Source organism: Dicentrarchus labrax, unplaced genomic scaffold, assembly GCF_905237075.1.
Source record: "Dicentrarchus labrax unplaced genomic scaffold, dlabrax2021, whole genome shotgun sequence".
NCBI classification, from domain to species: Eukaryota; Metazoa; Chordata; class Actinopteri; family Moronidae; genus Dicentrarchus; species Dicentrarchus labrax.
The window spans coordinates 1,773,858-1,801,553 of record NW_026136703.1 but is presented as its reverse complement, the minus strand read 5'-3'; the positions used below and the strand labels follow the sequence as shown (position 1 = coordinate 1,801,553).

General features: G+C 40.8%; 2 protein-coding genes across 3 annotated transcripts in view; one reads left to right on the top strand and one right to left on the bottom strand.

Moving 5' to 3' along the window:
• The window catches only part of LOC127361508 (uncharacterized), a 56,652-nt gene extending 30,739 nt beyond the window's left edge, over positions 1–25,913 (bottom strand). The window contains exons 1-7 of the mRNA XM_051396188.1: positions 25,862–25,913; positions 24,751–24,859; positions 24,404–24,632; positions 24,015–24,291; positions 23,699–23,876; positions 23,499–23,575; positions 23,220–23,400 (exon numbers count right to left, since the gene is read on the bottom strand). Coding sequence (XP_051252148.1) covers positions 23,220–23,400; positions 23,499–23,575; positions 23,699–23,876; positions 24,015–24,291; positions 24,404–24,632; positions 24,751–24,784 — 976 coding nt within the window. The 5' untranslated portion in view covers positions 24,785–24,859; positions 25,862–25,913. The remainder of the gene's footprint in view (positions 1–23,219; positions 23,401–23,498; positions 23,576–23,698; positions 23,877–24,014; positions 24,292–24,403; positions 24,633–24,750; positions 24,860–25,861) is intronic.
• Positions 19,911–21,909, top strand: LOC127354424 (P2X purinoceptor 7-like). Of its 2 annotated transcripts, none has more exons than XR_007881550.1 (3): positions 19,911–20,315; positions 20,907–20,976; positions 21,065–21,192. XR_007881550.1 is itself a non-coding variant. In XM_051384317.1 (3 exons), exons 1-3 carry the CDS (start codon positions 20,194–20,196, stop codon positions 21,892–21,894), a joined length of 597 nt encoding a protein of 198 aa, XP_051240277.1. In that variant the 5' UTR covers positions 19,911–20,193; the 3' UTR covers positions 21,895–21,909. The 2 variants fall into 2 exon arrangements, 1 of the variants encoding a protein (XP_051240277.1); XM_051384317.1 differs by adding an exon at positions 21,732–21,909 and having other exon boundaries at positions 20,907–21,218.
• Positions 25,914–27,696: the final 1,783 nt, after the last annotated feature.

The following is a 27,696-nucleotide window of genomic DNA, read 5'->3' as shown; positions in this document are numbered from 1 at the left end:
CCGGTGCCTTACTTAAGGATGGGATCTCTTCACATCCAGTCCATCCATCCAAGGAGAAGAAGACTAATTACTGCAACCAGTGTGCTTTCAGTGTGCATGTACTCTATGAGCATCTATGTGTTAAGATATCAATTTCTTTCAGATTCACCTCTGCTGGTGTTCTTCTCGGGGAGGGTGTATTCAGGCTCCCCTTCTGAAGGTGAAGAGGTGCAGGAGCTCTGTTTGATATCAGAGTCCTGCCTTTTACTGGGTGGACCTCCATCGGCGCTGGCCTTCCTCTTCCTCTGCCCAGGCTGGCTGGTGTTGGTGGTGGTAGCATTTGTTTGGCTGCCATCCCTGGTTCTCTCCTTGGGGGTCTCCAGGTCAGTGCTGACCTTTCGTTGGAGGCCCCTTTCTTTGACCTCATCCACCAGAACAGGGCTGCAGGGTTTAACGCTGCTAGATTCGCAGCCCCTGTGTTGCTTACTGGGTGTCTCTCTGTGAGGGCTGGCTTTTTTCTTGCTTGGCCCGGCCCTGACATCGTTTCCAGGTTTGGTGATCTTGATCTTGTTTTCTGCAAATAAGAACCCAGTGAACCATGTCATAAAAATAGGTTTAAGGAGAAAGCGTATTCATCAGCATATTGAGGAACAAACTTTTAATAAAATGTTCAGACTGAATATAGGCTTTCTGCAAACTGTTCACTAACAACATATTTCATTTGTTTGGCCTATAATATCATTTTGAGGGGAAGACGTTTTTAAGATAGAAAACAGGTACTAACTCAAAATTGTGGATTATCATAGAATGGATCATTTCATCTTCACCTTGATATTTTCCAGAGGCCAGAAGCTTGTGGGTCTTCGTAGATGTAGAAGCCATCATGTTGAAGCGATTTCAAACACGATTTCCCGAAAAACAAGTCACTGTGATATCCAGAGCTTGTATAGATCGGTACATGTGTGTTTGTGTTCTAAGGTAGGTGGTTGTGCTCAGAATGTAGTGACCAAAGTGTCTTTAATACATCAGAAACAGAACTACAATCCTCAGTTCCAGAACCATAGACATCACTTGGAATTGGAATTTATTTTTGTTTTTGTTTTTTTTTTTGTTTTTTCATTTGATCTGATAGGGACAATGCAATTTAACATTGTTCCAATACAAAGTATAGCACTGGTGTGCTGCACATAGTTTATAGCTATTGCTAATTTTCTTCTCTTGTCCCCAGTTGGGCTTTTTCATGTGCCTTACAATATCAGTGATGTGCGGTCAGGAGATATTTTTTCATCATGGAAAAAATATAATATATAATAAAAATAAATTAAATGGTCATATTTATCAAATGGTTTGAACTTTAAAGTAATTTTCCATCTAACTTTGATTGTTTTTTGTTAAAAATCACTGAATTTTCGTATTTCCCGCTAAAATACGGGGAAGCTGAGCCTCACCTTGGATCGCGCAATCCCTCACAAACTGTGCTCTGCCATGCAATAAGGGCGTGTTACTGTCTCGATTCTTATGCTACTCCGCAGCTGCAGAGTAAATGACAGCAAGCTAGCATCGTACAGTCCGTGGTTACAATTAGTGAGCCAAGTGCAGCGATACATTTTTTTCCCTCTCGCCCCGCCTGTTTTCAGAATGGAGGATTATATATCCAAGCTCAAACAATTTTCTAAACTGGACTTTCAATCGAAGCAGGAGGTAATAAATAAAGGAAGACCAACACCGGAGCTGAAAGGTTTGCTTCGCGCTACGGGACAGAAGATTACCCGCTCTTTTCAAACGGAGTGGTACACACGAAAAGACTAGCTGTGTGGATGTTTAGCAAAGAACCGCCTTCTCTGCTTTCCCTGCCTTCTTTTCTCAACCTGTGATAATGTGTGGACTCAGATGGGATATTGTGACATGAAGAATTTGCCGAGAAGCCTCAACAAACATGAGCAGTCTACCACTCACATTCAAAGCCAGATCGCGCTAAAAACTTTTGGGATCTCCATCAACTTGGCTTTGGATGAACAGCAGAGACTGAAGATCAGCATCCACACTAAGGTAAAGGAGAACTGAGAGGAATTCAAAATGGCCAATTTTGACAGAAAGCCACGGACACACCCTTCACGTACAGTCACAAATAGCACAACTTTTAATCAGCAACACATTTTGACTGTACTGACCAATTTTGAAGTAGATCCGATAAATTGCCTAGGAGGAGCTCGTTCAAATACACTACTTCAAATAATTACTTTTTTTGCCAGTGTGGTCCCCAGATGCTACATAAAACGTTTTGTGCGAATCGAACAAAGCGCATAGGAGGAAGACCAAAAAGTAGTTTAAAAAAAAAAAAAAATATATATATATATATATATATATATAGGCGGAAGTGGGCGGGGCCTATATGGGGAGATGCAGCTCCATTCACCGAACGCGTGGATATAAGGTTTTTGATTGCGCAATAAACGATGCAGAAGTTATTAGCCTAAACGCCCTTTTCATGATAGTAGCACCACCTAGTGGCCAAACTGAAAGCATTGAATATTAACTTTTTCGCCACGACTGACATGTGCACTGCATTTCATGAGTTTTCGTGCATGGGAAAGCCTCCAAAAATGCGATTAATTTGTTACTAAAATAATAAGAAGAATCCTTACAATTACAATAGGGCCTTTGCACGGTTAGTGCACTGGCCCTAATAATGTTCCTTTTACTTTCAAAATTCAGTTCAGAAATTTTCAATGTAATCAGTTCAGAAATTTTCGATATAATCAGTTTCAGAAATGTTTTGGGTTAAATTAACTCCCTGTATATTCAACTATTGTATTATTGCCTCTAACTCAATTCAACACTTGGTCACGTTCGAAAAAAAACCCTAACTTGAGCTGACCAGTGTACACCAGGGATGTGCTAGTATAACATTTTCACACTATTGTGCTCATGAATATCACGGTAAACTGTGTTACCACAATATTCATCAAACTTAGAGCTATATGCTATTAGTGCTAAATTACAGTTTAATGACTTCACAAGATGATTCCTATGAATTCTGACAAACTGACCAGAGAACTGTGAACTCTTCAGTGTGTGTGCTTTAGTTCACTGTAGCCACCAAAAGGGGAGCGGAACCCTGGTGGCTCACATAGGCTAGGTTGAGTCTTTGCTGCAGCAGCCATGATAGTTTACAGAATACCTAGTAATTGAATCAATTTCCAGATGTTTCCTTGAACCGAAAAGTAAAAACTAAATTTACAGGTTTTAAGGGATGCATGGGAACACTGCAATCGTGAAACAGACTAAAAAGGAAACAGTTTAATGTTGTAAGTCTACTTAACCATTGTAGAAGCATGTAAATCAACAGAATCTGACCAAGTCAAAAAAAATCTGCTAACTCAGCTAGACCTGGCAGGCAAAATGCTCCACAGAAGGACAGAACAAACAGCATTGGAATCAAAGTATAAATGTGTGTCTACACTTATTTATGGATATGTGTGGATTTTCCAAATGACTGACATATATGGAGCGAAGCCTGCAAGCTAGTTCAGGAAGTCAACTTGAGCTGACATGCCTCACTCCATAATAACTAACCAAGCACACCCTTCCAATCTGGCGGTCTATTTAAACTGCACAATTTGTTATTTTATCTTTTGATTACTATAAATAGATATCATGAATGGCCCAAAACAAACAACTTTTTAATTGTACCAAATGTAGCCAGTCTCATATAGCTTATGCTCCCACACCATATTGCTTCACTAAAGCCTATAAGAAACACATAAAAGAGTGTCCTATCATTGCAATTGGGTGACATTAACATGAACAAGGTCAGTACAGTGAAAGTGACAATTCTTTTCTTAAAAATCAGTTTTTTGCCTTTTATGTGTTGTGTTTTCCTTTATAAAATGGTGGTAATATGACTTCTGCATAGTAATGCAGAAATCTTCCTCACTCCTTCAAAGAGGACAGAAGAAAGGGCTTAAATGAGTAGATGGGATGTCTCTCATTAGAATCCAATAATCCCAACCCATATGGGAAATACATCAGAGTGAAGGAACCTATGGCAACAAACAACAAACTGCCTGATACTGGCACATTTACTTACATGACACAGCACAAACACACACATAAGCATTATAGATGGTACATTATTTAAGTATATCAAAACTTGTGCACGCATTGGAGGCCCAGTCACTGTGCTTCAGAGATTATTTTGCAGGGTGCTGTGGGCTGGAAGTTTGGCTTCATTCTAATTATGCAAGACGTATTTCTAAGAAAATCTGCTTTTTAAAAGTCAATATCACAGCCTTTCCAAGGACTGATTTAGCAGAACCTTTATTTCTTGCCAATTCAAAATGACAATATGTAAATTAGAAACATGTAAATGAGTGAGATTTGTAAAGCTTTGAGAGGGACTCTGACCGTGAGTCATGTCATCCAGGCATTTGGGTAATAAATGTGACATTTATTCTAAATATAACTACATACATTTGTAATACATTTAAACCGCACACATGTCCTACATATGGCTTATGTTTGCACTCCATCTAGGATTCTGCAGTCTTTTTGGAGTGATTTCACAGCAGCTTTTAGAAATAATATGTGATTCCTATTATTATTTTATTTTTTTGCAATGAAATTGTGGGAGACAGTGAAAATTGCAAAATTGTTGTGAACATCATTTGCTGTCACAATGTCATTTTTTTTATAATTTAATAATAACTTGTTCCAGTGAGAAAAAAAATGGCTGTTTGGAAGGTAAATGTGAGACGTTCGTGTCTGCAGCTTCACAACAAAGAACAAAAAAGTGACAAAATGGCAGTGATTAACAAAATAGCATGGTTGCACAGATTCACAGGGATTGGTTGAGATTGTGGTAATTGTTGGGATCGCAACTTCCTGAAGGGACTGATTAATTTTTTTTTCAGATTTATATTTGTACATTTATTTCTCCATGACAACTGTGAAAACACCATTCACTGATGATCAAAGCTCCGGAAAAAGCTACTAAAGCTAACCAGCATCTCACGAGCCCCTCAACCCCCTCAACCTTTATGGAGATGTAATACTGAAACAGTGGCGTACCCTGTTGAAGGCCCTGAAAACCTTCCTTCTTACTATGAGTGATAGGATCTTGCATTAACAGTCTTGGTTATCTTACATGAGAAATTGGAGTACTTGTGTTTTTCTTTGTGTTCCTCTCACTGGTTTGAAGCATGGAAGATCTGTACTTCTGATTGCTAATCAGGATTTAGCCATGGCCGAGGGTCCCCCATTAGCTACAGCTGCAAAACGCCCCTGGAAGCTACAGAAAGGGATGCAAAATGAGTTGTGTGTCATTGTTTTCAGTCTGGGTGTCTTGCTTCTGTGGACGGTCTGATAAGACGGATGCAGGGACCTTTTACATGTCCTATAATCCTAGTCCATGGATTTAGCAATATATATTTCTCTTACAATACTGGCACATGGGGCCTGGAGACCGATGCTCGGTCTGCAGTCTACTATCTTTACTATGTCTCTCTCTCTCTCTCCTTCCCCATAAATTGGGTTGGTTCGCTGGAGACTAGAGTTGTGACGTTCACGAACGGACTCAATCTATTGAATGGCTCTTTAACATGAACAATGGGAACCGAGTCACAGTTGAGAGCTGTTCTTTTTCTTTTTCGTTCTTAATTTTATATGCAAATATCGCATGACGTCATCTGAGTTGTCCGACACAGTGGCACACTGCCTTCACATGAGTGCGGAGTGTCAGTATTGAAGCTACAATGAGCCAAAGAAAGCACAGCAGCATTTGGATGCACTTTTTGGACGAAAAAAACGGCAAAGCAAAGTGTAACATCTGTCAAAATAACATTTCCTTCAAGTCAGTGCAGATCAGACATTAAAATCTAGTCCACACATGTCAAATGAAATTCTAATCAATATTTCTCAGACTCAGATGTCTAAGTTTGAATGATTCTGATCCAAATCTTACCCTATCATTCCTCCCAGTGATTATTTCCCAGATAAAATGTGTAATTGTCTAATATTACACTAATTGATATTGTCTAATTAATACGCTTTTTGAAGATCAACTGTCATGGCTCTGCTCCCTTTGCTCCTCCTCCTTCCCTGTGTGTGTGCCTGATGAGGGTGCGGCCTCTATTCACCTCACCTGCGCTTAATCAATTTGTCAGCCTCAGCCTTCAAGAACCCCAGTCTTCCTCCCATTCATCGCCAGATTGTTTCAGCCAACTTGGTGGTACTTTCGTGGCTCCTTCCAGTGTGTAGCTTGCTATTTCAAGTCAACTTGTGATTTTCCTGTGCCCGTTCTCCAGTCTGACCACTTTCTCTCCTGAGCTCCAGGGATCCTCTCTTGCAGTTCTGTTTCCAGAGTCAGCTCCCCAGTGCCTCCGTGTCTCCAGTGTCTCTGCCAATTCCCCAGCCGCTCGTGCAGTTCAGCTCCCAGAGTCGGCTCTCCAGTGCCTTCGTGTCTCCGGTCTCTCTTGCCCCTTCACCTGCCTGTTCCTGCCGTGGCCGCCCCTCATCCCCCCCAGTGTGTGTGCGTGTGGAATAAAAACCCTTAACCCGTCCATCTTGTCTGTGTCTGCTCCTGGGTTCAGTCAACTAGCCTTGACATCAACGTCTTAATTAGAATTAATTTAAGTTGCATTTATTTTATATTATTTAATTTAGTATGACTAAAAAGGTGCTTTTATTTTGAAGTCTCAGTAAGTCTCATTCGGCTGCTCTGGTGTGTCTGACTGACAGCATCGCCACAAGCAATTAAGCAGTTATGAAAGACCTTTGCGCTGTTTCAAGTTTCATCCTCATCACAAAAGATTATGTTTTGAAGATAACTCTGAAGATCTGAAGACAATTCCCTTTTTCGTAGCATGCAGCCAACGAGGTATCTTATTTATCTGTGTTTTACTATGTAAATGTTATTCCACATGCTGTGCATGTTATTGTTTATGTCAAGCTAACATTGTTTATATGGAGAGTGAGAGACGAGCTTCAAATAAACCCGTAGAAAGAAAGCCACTTGTGTCTGCCTGTGCTTCGAGGGAGTTATAAAATGGGTTACCCCCAGGCTTCTTAAAAATAAATAAATATAAAAATGGGCCAGTCTTTTGAACGGCCCTTTGAAAGGAACGGCTCCTCAAGATCCGACTCCCTTCAAAGAGCCATAAATCCCATCTCTACTGGAGACACATAAGCTGCAACAGTTGTCCCCCTCCTGGAGTCTTGCCGCCAACCTGCTTCTGCTCCTGCTTCCAACTTCTATCTGCACTCTCCTCTTCCTGTCTTTTAACTCCTTGGCTCCACTCCACATGCAGCTCAAACCAAAGCAACCTAATATAACACAATATAATACAAGCAAAAGGCCACAGCCTCACAACATCCTGTCTTGATCGTGGCAAATTGATGCATCTTGTGAAGTGTGTGAAGTTTTGAGACAGGCGACCCAGCTGACATTCAGTGCACCTGTTTCCTCCTCTGACCTTACCTTGACTCTCTGAAGGGTAGAAATTTGGTTCTCACACTGTAAGTGTTGGACATTCCTGTCACACAGGTGGAGTCTCCAGTGTGGAGGATGAAGTCCTGATGTTATTAGAGAGACAGGTTGACAGCGCCAAGGGGCTGGCGTATTGACCGTGTAATCCCTGACAACAGACATTGCCTTGATCTGGCAGTGACACGGATTTACAGGTAATTACGGCTCCTCGGCGAGCTATAGAGACACCGAAGGAAGAGAGGCAGATGTAACCCCACTATACCCAAAGTCTTACTATCTCTCTTCAGGGTAGCAGCTGAGTGCACTTCCATCTAGGATTAAATTAGTGCCCTATGTGTCCCAAACCTTTGCCTCAGACAAGTGCCACAGGGGTCAAACTACCTGTTCCCACTGTAAGCTACTACAGCCACAAACTACTGAAGTGTATACCTTTTGTGTCTTAATGACCGTGGGGAAGGAAGTTGACTGCGACAAATTTCTACATTTTCTGTGCTCACACAGCACAGTTTACATTTCCACGGGACAATGTGATGACCTAATGCTTCTCTGATCCTAATCGCGAGCCATCCTTAACTTTGACAGTAGTTCTCCTCAACATGTGGGGTTATTTAGGCAACTAGAGAGAAAGCAGCATTTTTAGCATTTTTAGTGAAAGTAACTGCTGCTAACTGTAAATATTGTTAGCTCAGTTAGCTAAAACCCAGAAAGTTGAGGCAGAGCAGGTTGACCACTTCCCTCGTCTTAATTAACAAATGATGTATACTCAGTTGTCATGGAAAGAGCTTAGTTGTCATTCAGTGATGTAGTACTAGCGGCCATACTATTGTACCAAACAGCACAGTCCCTGGACAAGAGACCACATGTATCGCAGAAACATCAGCTATATCTGAACCACCTGCTGTGTGAGAGGTTGGGCGTGGGGAGACCAGTCATTTTCGAGGCACTGAGAATGGTGAAAAATGGTGAAAAGTGGAGGAGAAATGGTTGGATTATGCTTTTAGAAGGCAGCAACAGAATGTAGAGAGAGCTTTAAGTTTTCTGGATGGCAGAGAGTCTCTGTTAGCAGCATTTCTGAAAGTCAGTGGTATGTTGTTCAAAGCTCAGTTTATTTATTGTCCAGAGTGAGTTATGAGTGAGTTATTTGAAGCCCTACACCATCTCAACAGCTTCATTATTAACGCAGGTGGGGTTGTGGGTGGTGCTGTGGGTGCTGGAAGTGTTAATTAACAGTTATTTTGATTTTGTTTTTTACATTCAGGTGCAGGTAGTTGTTTATGCACCACTGTGTGAAGTGGGAGATGGAATCTTGATAACCTACAAAATAGTTGTTATTAAGGCGTGCAGGGATGACAGTGGCATCAGAGTATTTGATCAGTCCCTCCGAGATCTGTTGGAACTTAGAATGTCTGATTTCACAGCTTTCAGAAAGAATTGCGATGCATGTTGCAATGTCTCCAGGCATTTGTTTTGCAATGAAATTGCAGGATAAAGGGCAAGTTGTGAAAATAGTTGTGCTTATTTATATTTTCTATTCATATACTTCATTGAAAATTGTTCCAGTGAGAATAAAATTGATAGTTGATGTATGTTTATATACACAACATTCTGCTTTGTTTGATGCAACTCACGAGAAACTACCAGGACTGGTCAAATTTGCAGAAAACTTGCAGTGATTGGACATAATTGTAAGGTCACACAAAATTTATTTAGACTGGATGAATTTGCGTGAATTGTTGCGATTGCAACTTCCTGGAGAGACTGAGTAGACAAAAACATAATTCACTTAGTGAATGAAATATCAGCATGCAGATGCAGGTTACCAGGTTTCTTTTTTTACAAAAACAGGATGACATGTAGCAATCTAGTGCCAGAAACCTTAATGGTATATGGACTGTATATATATTGCACTCTCTGAATGCTGGGCTACTTGTGGTTCCTATAGTCTCTAAAAGTAGAACAGGAGCCAGAGCCTTCAGTTACCAAGCTCCTCTCCTGTGGAACCAGCTTCCAGTTGTGGTTCGGGAGGCAGACACCCTCACCACATTCAAGAGTAGGCTTAAGACATTCCTCTTTGATAAAGCTTATAGTTAGGGCTGGATCAGGTGAGTCCTGAACCATCCCTTAGTTATGCTGCTATAGGCCTAGACTATCGGGGGATTTCCCATGGTGCACTGAGCTCCTCTCTTCCTCTCTCTCTCTTTCTGCACTCATATATGTCCCATTAATACATGTCACTAACTTCACTTCTTCCCCGGAGTTCTTGTGCTTTCTTGTCTCGCTGGTTCTCATGGATCCTGATGGAGCCCCCTGCCCTGGTCCTGCTTGACTCCCATTGCTAATATTACTGATATTTTTATTATTATTATTATTATTATTACTACAGCTACTATAGTCACTGCTCATTGTCCCATCGTTGTCGTCGTCGTCGTCATTAGTGTAGTTTTTGCTGCTGTTGTTGTTGTGCACCTTTGTCTCTGTCCTTCTCTCTTTACCCTTCCCCCTCTCTTTCTCTCTCTCTAACCCCAACTGGTCGAGGCAGACGAACACCCACCTAGAGCCAAAGGGTCTGTCCGAGGTTCTGCCTCTTAAAAGGAAGTTTTTCCTTGCCGCCGTTGCCAAGTGCTTGCTCATGGTGGGACTCTATTTGAAAAGTGTCCAGAGATAACTTTTGTAATGAAATGGCTCTATAAAATATTTAAAAAAAAACTGAATTGAATTAAAACGGAATTGAATATAGCACATTTCTAGTCTTCCGACTACTCAAAGGGCTAAACTCTAAAGACTATGTACCACTTCTGCACACATTGAGAGGCTGCCATGCCAGGTGCCAACAACACATGATAAAGTAAGTAATATTCATACAGTTTCAAACACCCATGGCACAGCATGAGGAGCAATTTGGGATTCAGTATCTTGCCCAAGGACTCTTAAACATGTAGAGGGAGAGACCTTGGATCAAACCACCAACCTTCTGGGGGCAGCTGTGGCTCAGAGGCAGAGCGGGTCCTCCACTAATCGGAAGGTTGTTGGTTCGATCACCGGCTCCTCCACATGTCAAAGTATCCTTGAGCAAGATACTGAACCCCAAATTGCTCCCAATGTCGTGCATGTGAATGTGTATGAATGAGTTAGTTTCTGTTTGATGGACTTTGGACCTTTTCACTGAAAACAGTGAATGAACACTGAATGTGTGTGAAAGGGTGAATGTAAAAGCGCTTTGAGTTGTCAGAAGACTAGAAAGGCGCTATACAAGTACAGGTCCATTTACCATTCTGATTAGTGAATTACCAGCTCCTGGTTCCGAAAATTACTAGCAAAGTCAACAGGACACTGACTTCCTTAAGGCCATAGCTTCTACTTTTCTGTCAAACCTTTTGGGGTATTACTGTATAATAATGAGCAATGTAATATTAATTCATTCAAGTAAGTTCTTGTCAAGAGGTTTTGATGTTTCATGAGTCAGCATCATCATCTCTTTTTAATGGTTTAAGGTTTTGAATGTTGTGGTCCATTAACTATAAATTGCATGTACTCACACTTGCATTATTGCTGACTGTTTGCTAAAGAATACCTTTGGTTTGAGATTGGTTTCTTACCTTCCAGGCATGCATTGGTTTCCTTTCATTCTGAAAGACACAGGAAGCATGAATTCAAAGAACAAATGTGTTCACTGAAATGGAAGCGCCTTGGTGGTAAACCCCCAAGCTGGACTGGGACTGTTGAGTCCACTGGAAAGAGTGAGCCAAGAAGGAAATTTGTGAGCCAGGGAAACAGACTAAAGATGGGAATCTAGCTATGGGCAAATTACACTGGCAGCATGGGAGCAGGAGACCAGCACAACAATAGTCAGGATCAGGATTACAGCTTTCTGTGACGTTTTCCTCAGGTAAATACTGCTAATGCTATTAATCTCTCTCTATCACATAATGTTAGGTTAGTGTTTATACCTTAACTATTAAAACCAGCACTCTGTTTTATGCTTGTCTTTACAGGTACAGCAGTGAGCACTGACCTACAGAGTCCACTGAAGTAAAACATATTTGTTGTGAGGAGCTAAAGAAGTAACGTGTTAGCATGTGCGTGTAGCATAGTATAACATGTAAACTGTAATTACCCAGATGTGGGGATAAGATAAGATAAGATATTCCTTTATCTATCCCCCTTAGGAGAAATTCAGGTTGACACAGCAGCAATAGGGCAAAGTAGTGCAAAAACAGAAAACAAAGAATATCACAACAAAAATATTACTATTATTAATATTAGAAGATATAAAACTATAAATTAAAGTATAAAAACTATGCATTGTTCAAGTAGGACATGGAGTGCAAAATTTAAGCAGAAAATTAAACTTGACGAAAACTAAACTAAAACTAATAACTACTAAAGTGGAAATTAAATATACATTTTGCAAAAGGCTTGTGCGTTGTAGGTAGCAGTTTTAAACCAGTCTTTGTATGCGGGGGTTGGAGGTACTGGGTGCTGTGGTGTTGTGGAGTCTGATGGCTGATGGTACAAACAAGCCTCCAAACCGCTTCGAGGCTCGGGGCTGGGTCAGTCTGTAGATGAAAGTGCTCCTGAGCTGCCTGAGCTCAGTGTAGAGAGGATGAGAAGGGTTGTCCATGATGGCTTTCAACTTCCCTCTCATCCTCTTTTCAGTCACAGCCTCCACACTGTCCAGCTCCATCCCCACCACCAAGCTGGCCTTCCTCACCAGCTTGCTAAGTTTGTTGGTACCCCGAGTGCCGATGCCTCCCCCCCAACAGACCACCGCAAAGAAGAAGACACTGGCCACTACAGACTGGTAGAACATCTGTAGTAGCTGAGTGCACACGTTGAAGGACCTGAGCCTCCTCAGAAAGAACAGCCTGCTCTGTCCAGTCCAGTTTATTATTGAGTGTCACCCCCAGGAACTTGTAGGTGTCCACCATCTCTACCTCCTCCCCCCTAATCTCAACTGGTGGGGGGGGGGGGGTCCTCTTGCTCGTTTTTTTCTGTGTTGAGCTGTAGGTGGTTCCTGTCGCACCATCCAATGAAGTTCTCAATTAGGTCTCTGTACAACTCCTCCCTATCATCTGAGATACAGCCAACAATGGAGGAGTCATCAGAGAACTTCTGTAGGTGGCACACTCCAGAGTTGAAGCAGAAGTCAGAGGTGTAGAGGGTGAACAGGAATGGTGACAGTACAGTTCCTTGGGGTGTACCAGTGCTGCTCATTACCACATCTGACAAGCAGCTGTGCAGTCTGACATACTGTGGTCTGTCAGTGAGGTAGTCAGTGATCCAGGCCAAGAGGTCCTGATCTACCTGCATTACAGAGAGCTTTTCTGCCAGTCGGAGAGGCTGGATGGTGTCGAAGGCACTGGAAGAATCGAAGAACATGATCCTCACGGTAGTCTGTGACTTCTCCAGGTGGGTGTAAGCTCTGTGAAGCAGGTAGATGACGGCATCATCCATGCCGATGTTGGCCTGGTATGCAAACTGCAAAGGGTCCAGGCAGTCGCGCACCAGGGGTCTGAGGTGCTGCAGAACCAGTCTCTCAAAGGTCTTCATAAGGTGATGTTAAGGCTACAGGCCTGAAGTCTTTGAGATCGCTGGGTCTTCCTTTTTTGGGAACAGGAACTAAGCAGGAAGTCTTCCAGATCTTTGGCACCTTCTTCAACCTCAGTGAGAAGTCAAACAGATGCTGGAACACTCCTGCCAGTTGCTCTGCGCACACCTTAAGGACTCTCTGGTTGACGTCGTCGGGACCTCTGGCCTTGTTTATCCAGGTCCTGGTGAGCTGCCGTCTCACCTGGCATCTTGTGATGACCGGGTTGGTTGTGGCAGTGACTGGGGGGTGACAGTCCCCAGCTGTGAGGTGATTGGTAGAGGGGGGAGGAGGGGAGGGGTGGGAGAGTGGGTGTAGTGGAGAGAGGTAGGTGGGGGGGGGAGGAGGTGGAGGTTTGTGGGGTGGAAAAATGGAGAGGATAGGGGGAGTGGGAAAGGGGAGGGAGGTTTAGGGCAAATGAGGGGGGTGGTGTTACTGTCGTCATGGGGAATATGATGTTACCATATGAAACAGACAGCATGAAACATTAGTCAAGCAATTGTCTCTAGTAAATAAACAGCCAGTAAATGTACAAAAGTAATCAGAGTAATAGTATGATGATTACTGTAACCTCCCATCTGTTAAATTCTTTAGACACATCAGTTTACTGAGACCATGGAAAGTTACCATAATGAGGCAGAAACCTGCCTGGAATACTTTATCCTGTACAACATGTCAACATAACTGAAGGAATTACTCATCTAATAAAGTAACTTGTTTATGTGGTTTAAAATCGCTAAGTAACAAACTGTAAACTGTACTGTATCCATATTTCATAGTAAGTCTGATATTTTAACTGACAATAATTACCAAAGTTAACCTTAAAATATGTGTAAAAGCTGCAATTATATTTTCACCACTTTTAAACTTTTAGAATTGTATCATTTATATTACTGTATCATTTATATTATATATTATGACGTCATTTATCTGTCAACATAATAAAGTTTGAATGTGAGACAGTATTGTATTGTGTTGCTTACAGTCATTTACTACAGGTTTAAATTTCACATTTTCATATTGATAGATGTTACACGGACCAGGTTTTCAACTCTTCTACATGCAGGAAATCTTCATAAAACCTTTGTGAAATAACATGTTATTTATATAAAACCACACTTATTACTGAATTTAATGTTTTTACAATTTATTTATTGAAACTTTTCAAAACAATAACAACAAAAACAAAACAAAAAAACAAACAACAATGTAATGGAGTCATCATAATTTAACATCAAACCCCTCCCACCCCCCCACACCAAATGTCTGTGGCGTACACAGAACGAGAGAAAAAAAAAGGAAAAGAAAGAAAAGGTGAGACAAATAAGTTAAATTAAAATAGCAATTATTACAACAATGGGCTACATTCACAGTTGACACGTGGACCATATGTAAAAAATACAAAAATAAAAATAAAATTAAAAAAACATAAGAGGATAAAACGTACAAAAGTTTGTAGGTACAAGAGATAAAGGTACTAACAGGAAAAGGCTTGGATGAAGCTGTATCATTGTTTTATATAGCATTGTGTTACACTCAACCTTCCGGCAGTTTGCCCACACTTTAGGTGGATTATAGAGCTACACGAAAGCCCCAAACACCCACTAGTGCCAGCAACTCCCTAAAGGACACTGCAGCACAGTTTTCAAGTTTGACCCTGGGCATCACAATTAGGAGATATTCTATTACGTAGAAAGGTTACAAATCCTCCCCAACATTTATCAAAGAGTGACGGCTTTTTCTTAAGATTAAACATGATCTTCTCTGACGTTAAGTATGATGAGAGCTCTTTAAGCCACAAAGAAACCCCCAGGGGACTTTTTCCAGTGAATGGCTATACGACCAAAACTCTTCTTGAAAATAAAGCAACTTCATTCAATTCAATTCAATTCAATTTTATATGTATAGCGCCAATTCATAAAAGAAGTTATCTCAGGACACTTTTCAAATAGAGCAGGTCTAAACCGAACTCTTTAAAACATTCATGTTTGGAACATGAATGAGTGCAGAAAGAGAGAGGAAGAGAGGAGCTCAGTGCACCATGGGAAATCCCCCGATAGTCTAGGCCTATAGCAGCATAACTAAGGGATGGTTCAGGACTCACCTGATCCAGCCCTAACTATAAGCTTTATCAAAGAGGAATGTCTTAAGCCTACTCTTGAATGTGGTGAGGGTGTCTGCCTCCCGAACCACAACTGGAAGCTGGTTCCACAGGAGAGGAGCTTGGTAACTGAAGGCTCTGGCTCCTGTTCTACTTTTAGAGACTATAGGAACCACAAGTAGCCCAGCATTCAGAGAACGTAGTGTTCTAGAGGGGTAATAGGGTACTATGAGCTCTTTAAGATATGAAGGGGCCTGACCATGAAGAGCTTTATAGGTGAGGAGGAGGATTTTAAATTCTATTCTACATTTTACAGGGAGCCAGTGCAGAGAAGCTAGTACAGGAGAGATGTGATCTCTTTTTCTAGTTCCTGTCAGTACTCGTGCTGCAGCATTCTGAATTAATTGGAGCGTTTTAATGGACTTATTTGATGCAACCTGATAATAAAGAGTTGCAGTAATCCAGCCTTGAAGTAACAAATGCATGGATTAGTTTTTCTGCATCTGTCTGTGACAGGATGTGTCTAATTTTTGTAATATTACGTAAATGAAAGAAGGCAGTCGTGGAGGTTTGATTTAAATGATCATGTTTGATTCATATTCCAGTTACACAGAAATATAAATTGTGTGTATGTTGCAAGTAACAAAGCTACAACTTTTATGTGAGTTGTGCAGATCATGTCCTCCATCAAGGTATATGGTTTCTAGTATACTGAAGTGTGAGCTGGTAATGGAGCTCTGCAGTCAGTGTTCATCTTGATGCGTCTTGCTTTGGATACCCAGACTGTCCTGATGCTGCAGCTGTCTCTGTCCTCTGAGTCCAGGAACAGCTGAGCTTCATCAGATCACCTGTAAAACATGGCAGATTCACTGATATAATACAGTACAAGTACAACAGCTTGCATTATATGTCTCTGTGAGGGACCAAGCATTTAGGCAAGAGGAGTCACAAGGAATTTCAAAAAGAAGGGTTTTTATTTTACTAAAAAAAACCATTACAAAATAAAGCTAAAGTTTGGGCCCTTTAAAAGCGGTCAACCAACTGAACTTAAGCTCTGAACATCACAAACTCAAAAATACAACTGACCTACCATAAGAGAAACAAATGGGACTCATATACTGGCTGATCAGACCAGATTTGACAAACAGGGGGAGACTAACAATAACACATGTACATAAACTACAAATAACAAAAAAAAAAAAACAACCAAACACTTATTCCAACAGAAATGTTATCTTAATTAACATTAACCGAATAAATATACTTAATATAATATAAATCAAAAGTCAAATATCTTGGGAGAAAATAAAGCTACCCCCCTCTTTTTTTTTTTTTTTTTGTGGTGTGGTTTGTTTCTTCCCCCCCTTTTTTTTTATAAAAATTTTTTTTTTTTTCCCCCCCAGATTTATATTTTTTTTTTTTTTTAAGAAAAAAAAAAAAAAGGGGGTCGGCTTGGGTGACTGAGAATCTAGTGCATAAGCGCATAAATTCCTCACCTGTTAATCGTTACTGAGGTAAATGTGGCAATTAATATCAAATATTAATGATATTGATTACAGGTGGTATCGCTCAGCCCTCAGTTAGAAGTCAGTTCCTCTTCTAAAATGTGGGACTCCCATATCCAAGATCTCTTTCTTGAGGTCTCCTCAACCCGGTCTCACTCCCAAGTCGCCAAATTCTGCCGCTTGGTCAGTGGCCCTCTGTTTCAAAATATGACGCTGTAAGTATCCCTCTAGCGTTATTTCTAGACATGCCCACCATTGATGTCCGGTGACATAGTATAAAGAGTGAGAAAGTCTGCATATGGAGGTGGTGGGGTGAAAGGAAGGACTTTTACCCGGGAGACCGCTGTTCATGTCCCTTGAGCAACCAAAAGTAAACAATTTTTTTTGAGTAATGTACAGAGATTACTCCAGGTATGTTTGTTAACTTACAGTCTGTTCCTAAACCTAACCAAGTAGTTTTTGTGCCTAAACTTTGATATCTTTATTTTGAAAATCTTTTTTATAACTAGATTTAAATACAATTGATGTGACAAATACAGTTTTTTCAGATTAAATTTATTTGTAATGCTTTCTATGTATGTATGTGTTGTAATAAACTAGAAGTATTATTCAGTAGACTCCTTCTCAGGTCCATTTTACGCTCCAATACCTTACATAATCACCTATGAGCAACACTTTCAGTGATACTGTCTGGATAGCATAATTGTCCACCTTTTTATATCTCAAGTTCAGTCTGAACCAGCCATGTCAGTCCTGTCAGACGGTCAGGTTGCTGTGTCTAGCCTTCCAGGTCCTGAAAAACTTCCACCATTGAAGAGAGCTTGATTAGACTGAGGCAGACACAGGCCCAGGGTGCCCAGGGAGTGGACCTGGGTGTGAATGCAGCTGAAAGGCAGCACAACACAAGATGAACTGAGCTGTAATGAACCTCTGCCGCTTCTCCCACTGCCTCAATCCCGGGCCTGTCCAAGAGCTCATCACAGGCTGATCACCCCGCTCCAGCAGCTAATAACTCTGCCGGGGCTCCTCCAGCCCTGAACTCAGGCATCATCTCTTCCCCAGCCTACCATGATGGACATGAAATAAATCTGCTGTGATGGTGGGGGAGGCAGATTGTGCCAGGCATGAGTTGATTAATTGATTAACTCAGTCAGCTCACCAAAAGCTTATCGTTCCAGGTGGTGGGATGCTAGAAAGTTGGTGCAGTGATGTTTGGGGGGTTTGGTTGTGCCCAAAACAGAGCTTAAACCTGAAATAAATGATTTTCCAGCAGTTATGGAGCAATATAGCTTTCATTTGGAGTAATGAGCCTAATGAATGTCACTCGCTTCAGTTCTTGCTCTCTACCAACTCCTTAGGGAATTATCTGGCTCTTCAGCTGCTAAATGCTCCATCATGTTCACCAGCTAGTTTCTGACTGTGTCTGTCTGCCACTAGGGGGTCTCTCACATCAGAACAATTTTCAGGTTTTGGACTCCTCTCAAAAATAAACAATCCTGCTGATTAAAAAGGCTAAAACCACTGAATAAAGCAGTTCCACCTTAAAATTCACTGTTTACTGGGCAGACAAAGGACGTCCTAGAGGGGCTGCAAACCGAGCTGCTGCTTACATTAGCTCAGCTTGTTTCTCTGATAACTTGAGATCCAGACGTCCAATGACTAAAGTCCTTCATCCGGTTCAAATCTAGAGTTAAAAAGCACCAAGATTTGAACAGTGGATGGTAAAAATGTGGCTTCGAACTGGATAAACAGTCAATGTTTGACAGCTTCTGGCAGACAACCAAGGGGATATAACGGTATTGACAGGCGACCGGTGAAACGAGTTTGAACATTGTTGGAAACATTTGGGATAATGGAAATACACAACTCAACTACATAAAGCATAGCTCTAGAGTTTATAAACAGTGTAATGTGGAAGTGTTACAGATTATAGCTTTAAAGGGAAGTCAATTTTATTTGTCAGGTTGCCAGAAATATAACCCCAAATAAACAGCTCCGTATCTTCTGGGTGTGTAAATAGCAGAGTGTTTGCCAGCAAAGTGCCACTTCTCTTGCTGCCCCCTAGTGGTCATCACTGATATGCCAAATGATGGCATCTCTGAGTGGCTTAGATAAGTTGAAGATCTTTTTCCCCCTGACCTTAGACAGGTTTGTTTTTCAAACTGCATAAGTTTCTTTGCATTCCTAGTCACCTCCTCCCTTCACACGGATCATATACTATACTCACCTTATCTGTCTAAGTGGTTTGAAACTGAAACTGATATTTTTTGGTTCACTTTTTGCAAATATCCTTCCTCCCTTTGTCCTTGATAGAAAAACTAAACAACACAAGAAAACAAATGAGGACATAGCTGTTAGCGTCAGACACATTTATTCGTAAAACGAACCCTTAAATTCTCATTATTAGCATTGAAAGCCGGGGTCAAATGTTGGTATTTGAGAATAAAGGTAGATGAAATAAGATTCATGATTTTAGGGGGGCATATTATGATGCAAAACAGCATGTGCAACATTAAGATCTGAAATGTCAAGGCTGTCATAATGTCATGCTGCACAAGCATATCTTTCAGCCAAATGCCACACCGAGACCTTGCATACAGATACAGAGAATCAACCGCCCACTATTAGCCTCCTCATGAGCAAATGATGAGCGGGAACTGCTTGAGAAAATAACAACAAATGCTGCAAATTGACTGTGGGTGTATGTGACTAACATCTGTGTGTACTATGTATGTTATGTGTGCCTGTGAGCATGGCAAGTGAGCTGTAGGGAGGTTGGGAGGGGGGTCACCTGTCACCTCCATCTGAATTCCCAATGAGACAGTAATAAATAAAATTGTTCCCAGTGCAGAGCTGTAGCTGTAGTTGTAGCTGTAGCGGCACTGGCAATGCTGTTATTAATGATTAATCCGCAGGGCCCTTGGGTGTACATTCTACACTGTGTCTGCAGCACTTAAGAGTAAAGCCAGCAGAGATCACCTCGACCTCCTGTCGTCTCAACCTGATAAAAAAAAAAAATACTCCCAGGAAAAGAAATAAATGTGGAGCAATGTATTCAAAGTGCTGCATAAGGCATAACATTAATAAATTAATGCCACATTAATGCCACAACAACAACAACTTGTCCACATTGTGTGGCCATTTCTCATGATATATATTACAATTAATGAGCAATAAATGCCAAAAATTGTGTCTGTCACTTATTAAACTTCTTTAACTATCCTGGAAAATGACTATCCCTATTAGTAATTTAAAGGTGTCATATTAATCCCTATTTCAACAAGTTAATCTAGTTCCCTGGTGTCCTAATGTAATGTCTGTGACATGCTTTGGTCAAAATACCATAAGGATGAAGCACAATAGCAGTTCAATCACCCTGCCAAAACAGCCCTGTTCAGAGCGCTCGGATTTGAGTGCCTGTCTCTTTAAATGCAAATGAGACACAGGTAATCCACCCACTTCTTCCAGGAGGTGTGCCGACGTCGGCACGCTCACGCTACCATGACAACAGTTGAACGTGAACCCTGGGAGAAAGATGGCAGCTGGAAGAAACTTTTCGGTCCAACCTTATATGTTTGAACCAGAGTCAGACCCTGAACAAGAAGGAGCTAGCGAAGAAGTTGTTCAATGTAGACTGCAACAAGACCTTTCTGAATGGTGAGTTATGAGCTTTATTTTACTTTTTTCTTAAAAATGTGTATGTTTGTACGTCGGGTAAATACGGTCGCTGACTAAATACAGTCGACCGCTGGCCGCTGTTTGTGTAACTCACTGCTAATAAAAATCTAGATTTCTGTTAATTGAGTAAACATAAGTAACGTTAGCATGCTATTCCCGTTACACAAGTACATTTCACAAGTCCGCAATATCAGCTACGAGTGGGAATATAGCACTCGTTTTTTTTATTCTCAGCTACGCCGTAATAACGTTACATCATTATTCTGTCCGACATCAAACGTTAATGTACTATCCACAGACACACTGTAGCCACTTTTCACGCGTGTGTGCTAATTTTACAACCTAGGTGTGAAACGAGGGATGTAGTGGGGGTTGGGGCGACTGTCTACCAGCGCTGTATACCCCATAGTAATGTCTGTTTACCCGTATTTACTGTGTTTCAACATAATGCAATAATTCCAACTAATAACGTCACATCGTTGCATAAGCTGACCTGTCGTTATTGCTAACAACATATTCAAATAAAAAACTATAACTGATATCTTTTCCCTTTTTTTGCCTCTGGTTTAGGTGTACTTGTGAGAATTGCACAACAATGCCTACAGAGCCAGAGAATGTCTGCTGCAGGGAGGTACCACAGGTAGTACATGGATGCTTGTTGAATGAAAATGTAACTATTCAGTCATATTATCTGTCATCAAACGTCACTTACCCTTTCAAATTTACAGGCGATAAGAAGACTAAATCAGCTTCAAAACCCACCTTCCTGCATGGTAGACCACCTGGCCTCGAACCAGTGTGTTTAAATGCATTCTCACTGCAGAAGGAAGTAAATATCTACAGAGCAGACTATGGGCGTTTACGTCTGAGGGGAATAGAACAGTAAGGTTTTTTTGCATATAAATTCTGTGTAATTGTAATAAAAATATTCAAAAACAATTAAATTTTCCCCTTTGTTACATTGTTTACCTTTCTTGTAAGGCAGTTTGATAATTGTTAAAATGTTACATATCAAACACTAGAAAAGATTCATTTCTGCACAAAATCTAACTTGCAATAACATAATTTATTACATTTAAACCTAGGTCCAACACCAACTTGCTGCTAATAAATGGTGGTATTGGCATTTCAATATTGTGCAGGAATTTATCTTTAATACTTTTGGATACGCATCCCACTCCTACGAACCTGTCTCTTGCTGACCATAATGTTTATGTCTACATATCAAACACTTAAAGTACAAAAAACAGCTTATACAGTTTTATTTTTATAAATACAAGTACAGCAAACAACTGTTCAAAAAATAATACAAATATTTACCAAAAAAATTTAATTAGAAATTATGTCTAAAAATAAATGTAAATGTATAACTAAATATATCTGTACTCTGTTCAGCCGTTACAGGTACTTGGCCTATAGGAGCTTTGTGAGCTGGTGTTGGGGCTTTCTGGGCCGAAGAATTCGTGTGGTACTGCCCAGCTGTGTGGTGCTGCGTATACGGGTGGAGTTCCCCAATGCTCAAGGCATCTACGTGGGTTTCAGACCGGCCCTTGACTGAACCTTATCACATAGCGGTCTATCAACTCCTTCTTGTCCGGCCTTTCAAACTGCGCAGAGAGATCCTCAGGAATGGAGATCTTCAAAACCTCATCTGTGTATTGACCAGGGTCCGGAAAAACCTTCTCAAACACCAGGTCCAAGATTTCATCTACGTAATCTGCAATACAAAAAAGTAAAATATTGTGTTTACTTTATAGTGTTTATTATTTATTAAAAACATAGAAAAAGCCATAGACACTGGTTAATTTATATTTTATTTATTTTACAAATATTTTATAGTTTCATTTTTCAGTGTGATTTTCAATAAAAAGGTTTAAAACTTACGGAAGGTTGGTTGCTCCTTCACTGGCTTTGCTGTGCATTCTCCTTTCTTCCACTTTGGAAAATGAAGCCTGAACAGCGGCTCACCAGCTGAGGTTGTTGCCTGTGGACGGTCTGCATTTTCATTGAAGTGCAGGGCTGCCAGGTATAGTCTTGGGAGGAAAAATAATAAAAGAAAGATTTACACATATAGCTCCATACCTGGCTTATTTTGGTGTGGCTGTATGTGCATACGAATAATTGTAATGATAAAAAAAGCCCCTCTTTACCTGCACAGCATCCCAAGTAAAGGAAAGACTACATTCTTGGGCGCAAAGCGTAGGATGACGCTGTGAAAAGACTCAAGCGATGAGGTTTGGTAATGAGGGCTCAGCTTCCCCACATCTTTGAGGACCCTCTTGTTGCTCAGCACTTTCTCCATCCTGCAGAAGGCTGATGTTCCTGTGAAAAAGAAGAAAGTGTTTAATAATGTCATTAAGTAGAGTGACACTGCCTAAACATGATAATGTGTACATACCTGTTGTCAACCATTTGCTCTTGTCCCTTGAAGTGCGGGTTGGATGCAAACACTGGGGGAAAACAGGATCTTCGTGGGTGTGGATGTCCCGGACGTGGTTCAGAATGGACATCCACTTTGCTGTTCTCTCTGGCACCGATGTAGAGGAAGCAGCCGTCCAGTAGATGTGGTTTTTTTATACTGTGAAGCAACTTCTTTAGTTTCTCACACTCCTTGTTCTGTGAGATCTTACACAGTTTCCTTGGACAGTCCTAATAATACAAAAAGCTTTAGAGTCTTTCATAGAGCGTATATTAATTACATAGTAAACCACCATATTGCTTTGAATTAACATAGCAGAAATTACATAGCTTACAGTCTAAATTGAATAAATAATAGGTTGGAACACATCAATAACTATGTCAGTGTAACAATAAAGGAACTACAGTTATCATAAATAAACTTTTTTTCCCTCTCATGTTGACAAATAAGACACGGAATAATACCTTTTTCCATGTGCCACACATCGTAGTAATGCGTGACATCGGCCTCCCTCAGGAACTTCTGGATTTGGGGGTGACGGTCCGTCACAATACTATCTATAGTAACACCCCGTTCCTCCAACAGAGCAAGGCTCCTCTTCAGGCCCTCTTTCTCCATGTGGTAGCTTCCACCAACCTCATTACTCTATTATTTAAGAAAGCAGATAAAAATGTATTATTTCAGCTGATAAGACCTACACTGTAACAGATTACAACAGAGATTATTTATGGTCTGTCACTCACTTGAACCAGCTGTAAATCAATAACAGTGTTGCTCCTCATGTCCATCATTGTGTAGCTGCCAAACTTGGCACAATGTCCTTCAAAAGTAAAGTAATTATTTTTTATATATACATAACATAGTATTTATCAGTGTGTTTTATTTATTTTCAAGTAAATTTGTTTATATATAAAAAAGAATATTATGACAGAGTATTACATACCTGGTGAGTCTGCTCTCAAGTCACCACCGAGGACGACATTCTGCTGCTGACTGAGCTGCTCCAACATTGCAGTCTGTGCCGTCTTCCACCTGTGTACAATCGCGGGCTCTATGTACATCCCAGCATGCCTTCGAAATGAGTCATATTGAAACATCTTCAACTGCATTGCCCGGAAGATCTGTGGGAGAAAGAAACAGACAGGACAGGCACCCACACGTTAATCACTTTTTCAGAAATACACATTGTGTATATAAATGTAGCTACATCATATGCTATATTCCATTACTTTATTCATAGTTTAGTGTAAATACAATACCTTTTCAAGCTTAAAGAAAGAGGCACCAGTGGCGTACACTGCAGTGGAGAGCTGCAGGTTCCCAGCAGGACTGCTCCCAACAAGAGGCTTGCTGTTCCACTTTCTGTAGAACTCACAATGCGGGCACCGTTGTTCTACAGAGAGAAACGTGCCCAATCTTCTTTTCTGCATGTCACATTCCCGCTGACACACAGGGCACACCTGAAACAGCTCCATTAGGCAGTTCTCATACACAATATAAGTTGGAGTCTTATGGACAGGCGTAGAAGATTCCTTTCTGCAATAAAACCAAAACATTGACAGAAAATGAGTCAAAGATCGTCCTAGTAGAGCTACAACAAGTAGAGGAATGTAACACAAATGATTAGTTAAATGTTTAGGTAACTCACGTCACATCTGCTGACTCAGTCAAGGTTGTGGCAGAGTCTGCAGGGTCATAAGTTGAATCGTGTGGCTCTTCTACGTCAACAGAACTGCCTTCTAAAGGGTTCTCCTCTTCCTCCTCCAGTTCCAAGCAACGTCTCTTACTTGGTCTCTTTATAGGTGTTGATGTAAGAAACGGCAGAAGAGCTGAGGTGCCAACACCAACATCAGTGCAGGAAACAGTTTTCTGTGTGCCTTAAAAACAGACAGATGATGTTATTGTTGTATTGTAAGCAGTCATATTGTTACTCATTAACAGAACACAAACAGAAGAAATCCCATCAACGAATGAAGTAACTTTTGGTCAACTAACCTGTACTTCTGAAATGAGGTTGGAGAGTCTTCATTGAAAGCTGTGTTGTTGGTGGGTCTGTCTGGCATGCCACATGATGTACCCTATCCAGCAGTCCAGATGTGCTTGCCTAAACACAAAGAGCAGTGATATTTATACTCCAAAAATACAGTAAAAGCAAATAACTGTCTCTTGTTGATCTATTTGTTTCTTGTGATTTTATTATTTCACATTGAACAATAGCGTCCTGTTATTGTGCCCAGCTAGTTCAGTTTAAAACAGACACTGTACTGTAGCTCTCCAAAGTGTGTTGTGCGACAGTAATCATCAACCATGATGAACACAGTGCGCCATATATGACGTTAGTTCTAGCCTCGATGCAAGTTCTTAGTAGTCAGTAATACCTGGAACTGTCTCAGTCTTACTGGAGATATCACATTATAGTACCCGCCATTCTGAATTAGCTCGGACCTTGTTTATATTCTGGTTTTTGTGTCGGGGCGGGCGACAATACACATCCTTAGAACCGACCGCGCTACATCGAAACCTAATATAGTTACTTACTTAACTACTCCCTGTCTAACATGTCTAGTGCAGCTTAACAAAGGAAACAGCTGGTAAGGCATGCCGATGAAATTACTTTTTGCATTGCTGCAGTTTGTTCGGTCGGAGGTTAACGTTACCTCTCTGCTTATTCTAGCAGCGACACACACAAACATAGTAACAGTTACTTACTGAAAAGCATGCACATTTACCAAAATACAGACGAAAATAAAGCTAGTTGTGGCTTAAACCCCGAAGCTCACAACAGTAACTTCAAGTCCCCCCTGCACAACGCTAACGGCGGCCGTGGCCGTGGCGGGGGAGGGGGGAGAGGGGGGTTTACCGGTAATTAACGGCATAAACTTTGTGTAAATCTCTATAAAAAATTTGCAGCAGGGAAAAATATGGAGACATCTGCACCAGCTGGCTTAAATGAACCTCACCATATAAGTTTCATGTTCATCTTGCACACAGTGTCAAACAATAACTACGTTAGCGTCACTGCGGCTCCAGCAGCTAAAAGCTGTTAGCATTAGCTAACATTACACCAACAATGAAAAACAAAGCATAAATTCTTAAAAATACTTACAGTTTCTGTGTCTGTCGTCTTGCAACGGATAGTTGGTACTGCTCCCTCTATCAGCAACAGTCTTTTGGCCAGTTCCGTACTGTACTGACCGAGGTTCTTAAAACAGTCACTGGTGAAGTGGTTCGCACACACCAACAGCTTTTTGCTGACTCTAGCCGGAACATTTCCATTGTAAATAAAATTAATCCACTGGACTCGTATCTCTTCTGAGACGGGGATAGCACAGAACATTTGTGTTGCTTTTCCTGATGCACGTCTGCTCGCTCTCTCGCTCTGTAGGGACAATGGCGGAGCACGGATAGACAAGGCGGAGTAAGCTGAGGTGGGTGGCAACAGGCAGGTGAAAGGTTGGAATATGCTAATGAGTGCAGCAGGTTACGTCACAAACTACATACCTCTGAAAGTTCGTGATTTATCTCCTGTATTGTGACTGAGGCAGCCCACAAAAACATGACTGAGTCATTTTTTTACAAACTTTGCCTGCTGATAGGCCCTCCAGATTCCCAAATGTACATAATAAAATGATTAAAAAGTTGGTTTTGCATAATATGTCCCCTTTAATTGTAATGAAGCTGTAGTTGGTATAACTTAAAGGTGCAGTGTGTAACATTTTGGAGGACCTATTGGCAGAAATTGAATATAATGTGTTTTCATTAGTGTATAATGACCTGAAGATAAGAATCATTGTGTTTTCGTTACCTTAGAATGAGCGTTTTTTATCTACAGAGGGAGCGAGTCCTCTTCTACCGAGTCTGCCATGTTTCTACAGTATCCCAGAATGGACAAACTAAGCGGCACTAAATCCTACACACTGGTCCTTTAAGCTGCAGGAGGTAAGTTTATAAAAATGACCTTTTGTAATATTTTTTCTGAAACATTCTTGCGTCGCTTTTACACATCATCAAATACCGACGCTCTGGGTTGGTGGCTTAAAACTCTGTGACCCTGTGCGTAGGTACTTGACAATTACACTCTACAATTAACTATCTTTCTTGGCTTTGTTTGTTTCTTCGCGTTCAGGCCTGGTTGATTCTTGCATTCTTTTTTATAAAAGCTACTGCAGCTTTAAAGCTCATTAATCAGGTGTCAGGCAGCACGACTAATGGCATGACCGCTCCAAAATCTAAAGCTCCACATGTTGCACCAAGTGGCAGTATTCATTATACTCAACAAAAAAAGCATGTTGGAAGGAATTAACAGCAACTGAAGGATTCTGCTTCTCTTAGAACCACAAATGTAAATTTCCCTCCGGGGTAAATAAGAAGAAAGGCCCTGAAGAAAAATCCAAAAAGGAAAGAGTTCTTTAGTAAATGCCACAACAATCTAGTAATTAGCTGCTGAGGCACTTGGTTGTGGACCAGAGTGTCAAATGGAAATCTTGGCCTGATAGCAGCAGTGTTTGGAGCTCACTTAAATAATTTGGATTCACTTGAAGTTATAGATGTTCACAGCAATTTGTATTGAATTCTGGCCAGTTATTCAGTCATAGTGTCGTAACCTATAGCAGGGGTTCCCAAGCGTTTCCATAACAAGGTTCTCCAAATAGCATAGCAAATAGCAGTAGTTTATGGCTGTTGCCCTTAAAAACACAAAATACTGTGGCAAACAACTTTTTTTATGTATTTCTTTACTTTTATTAACAAAATAATTACTACATTTGTTTTAATAATTATATTAGATCTAATAACATGTCCAAAAATGTGTCCATTTATATGACTAAGCAATAGCTAGCTAGCTAAATTTCTGCATAAAAGTAATAATGAATATAAAATAAATATGTAAATATATAGCCTAAATGATGTTTTGAATTGCAGGCTATCAGAAAAATAAACGAG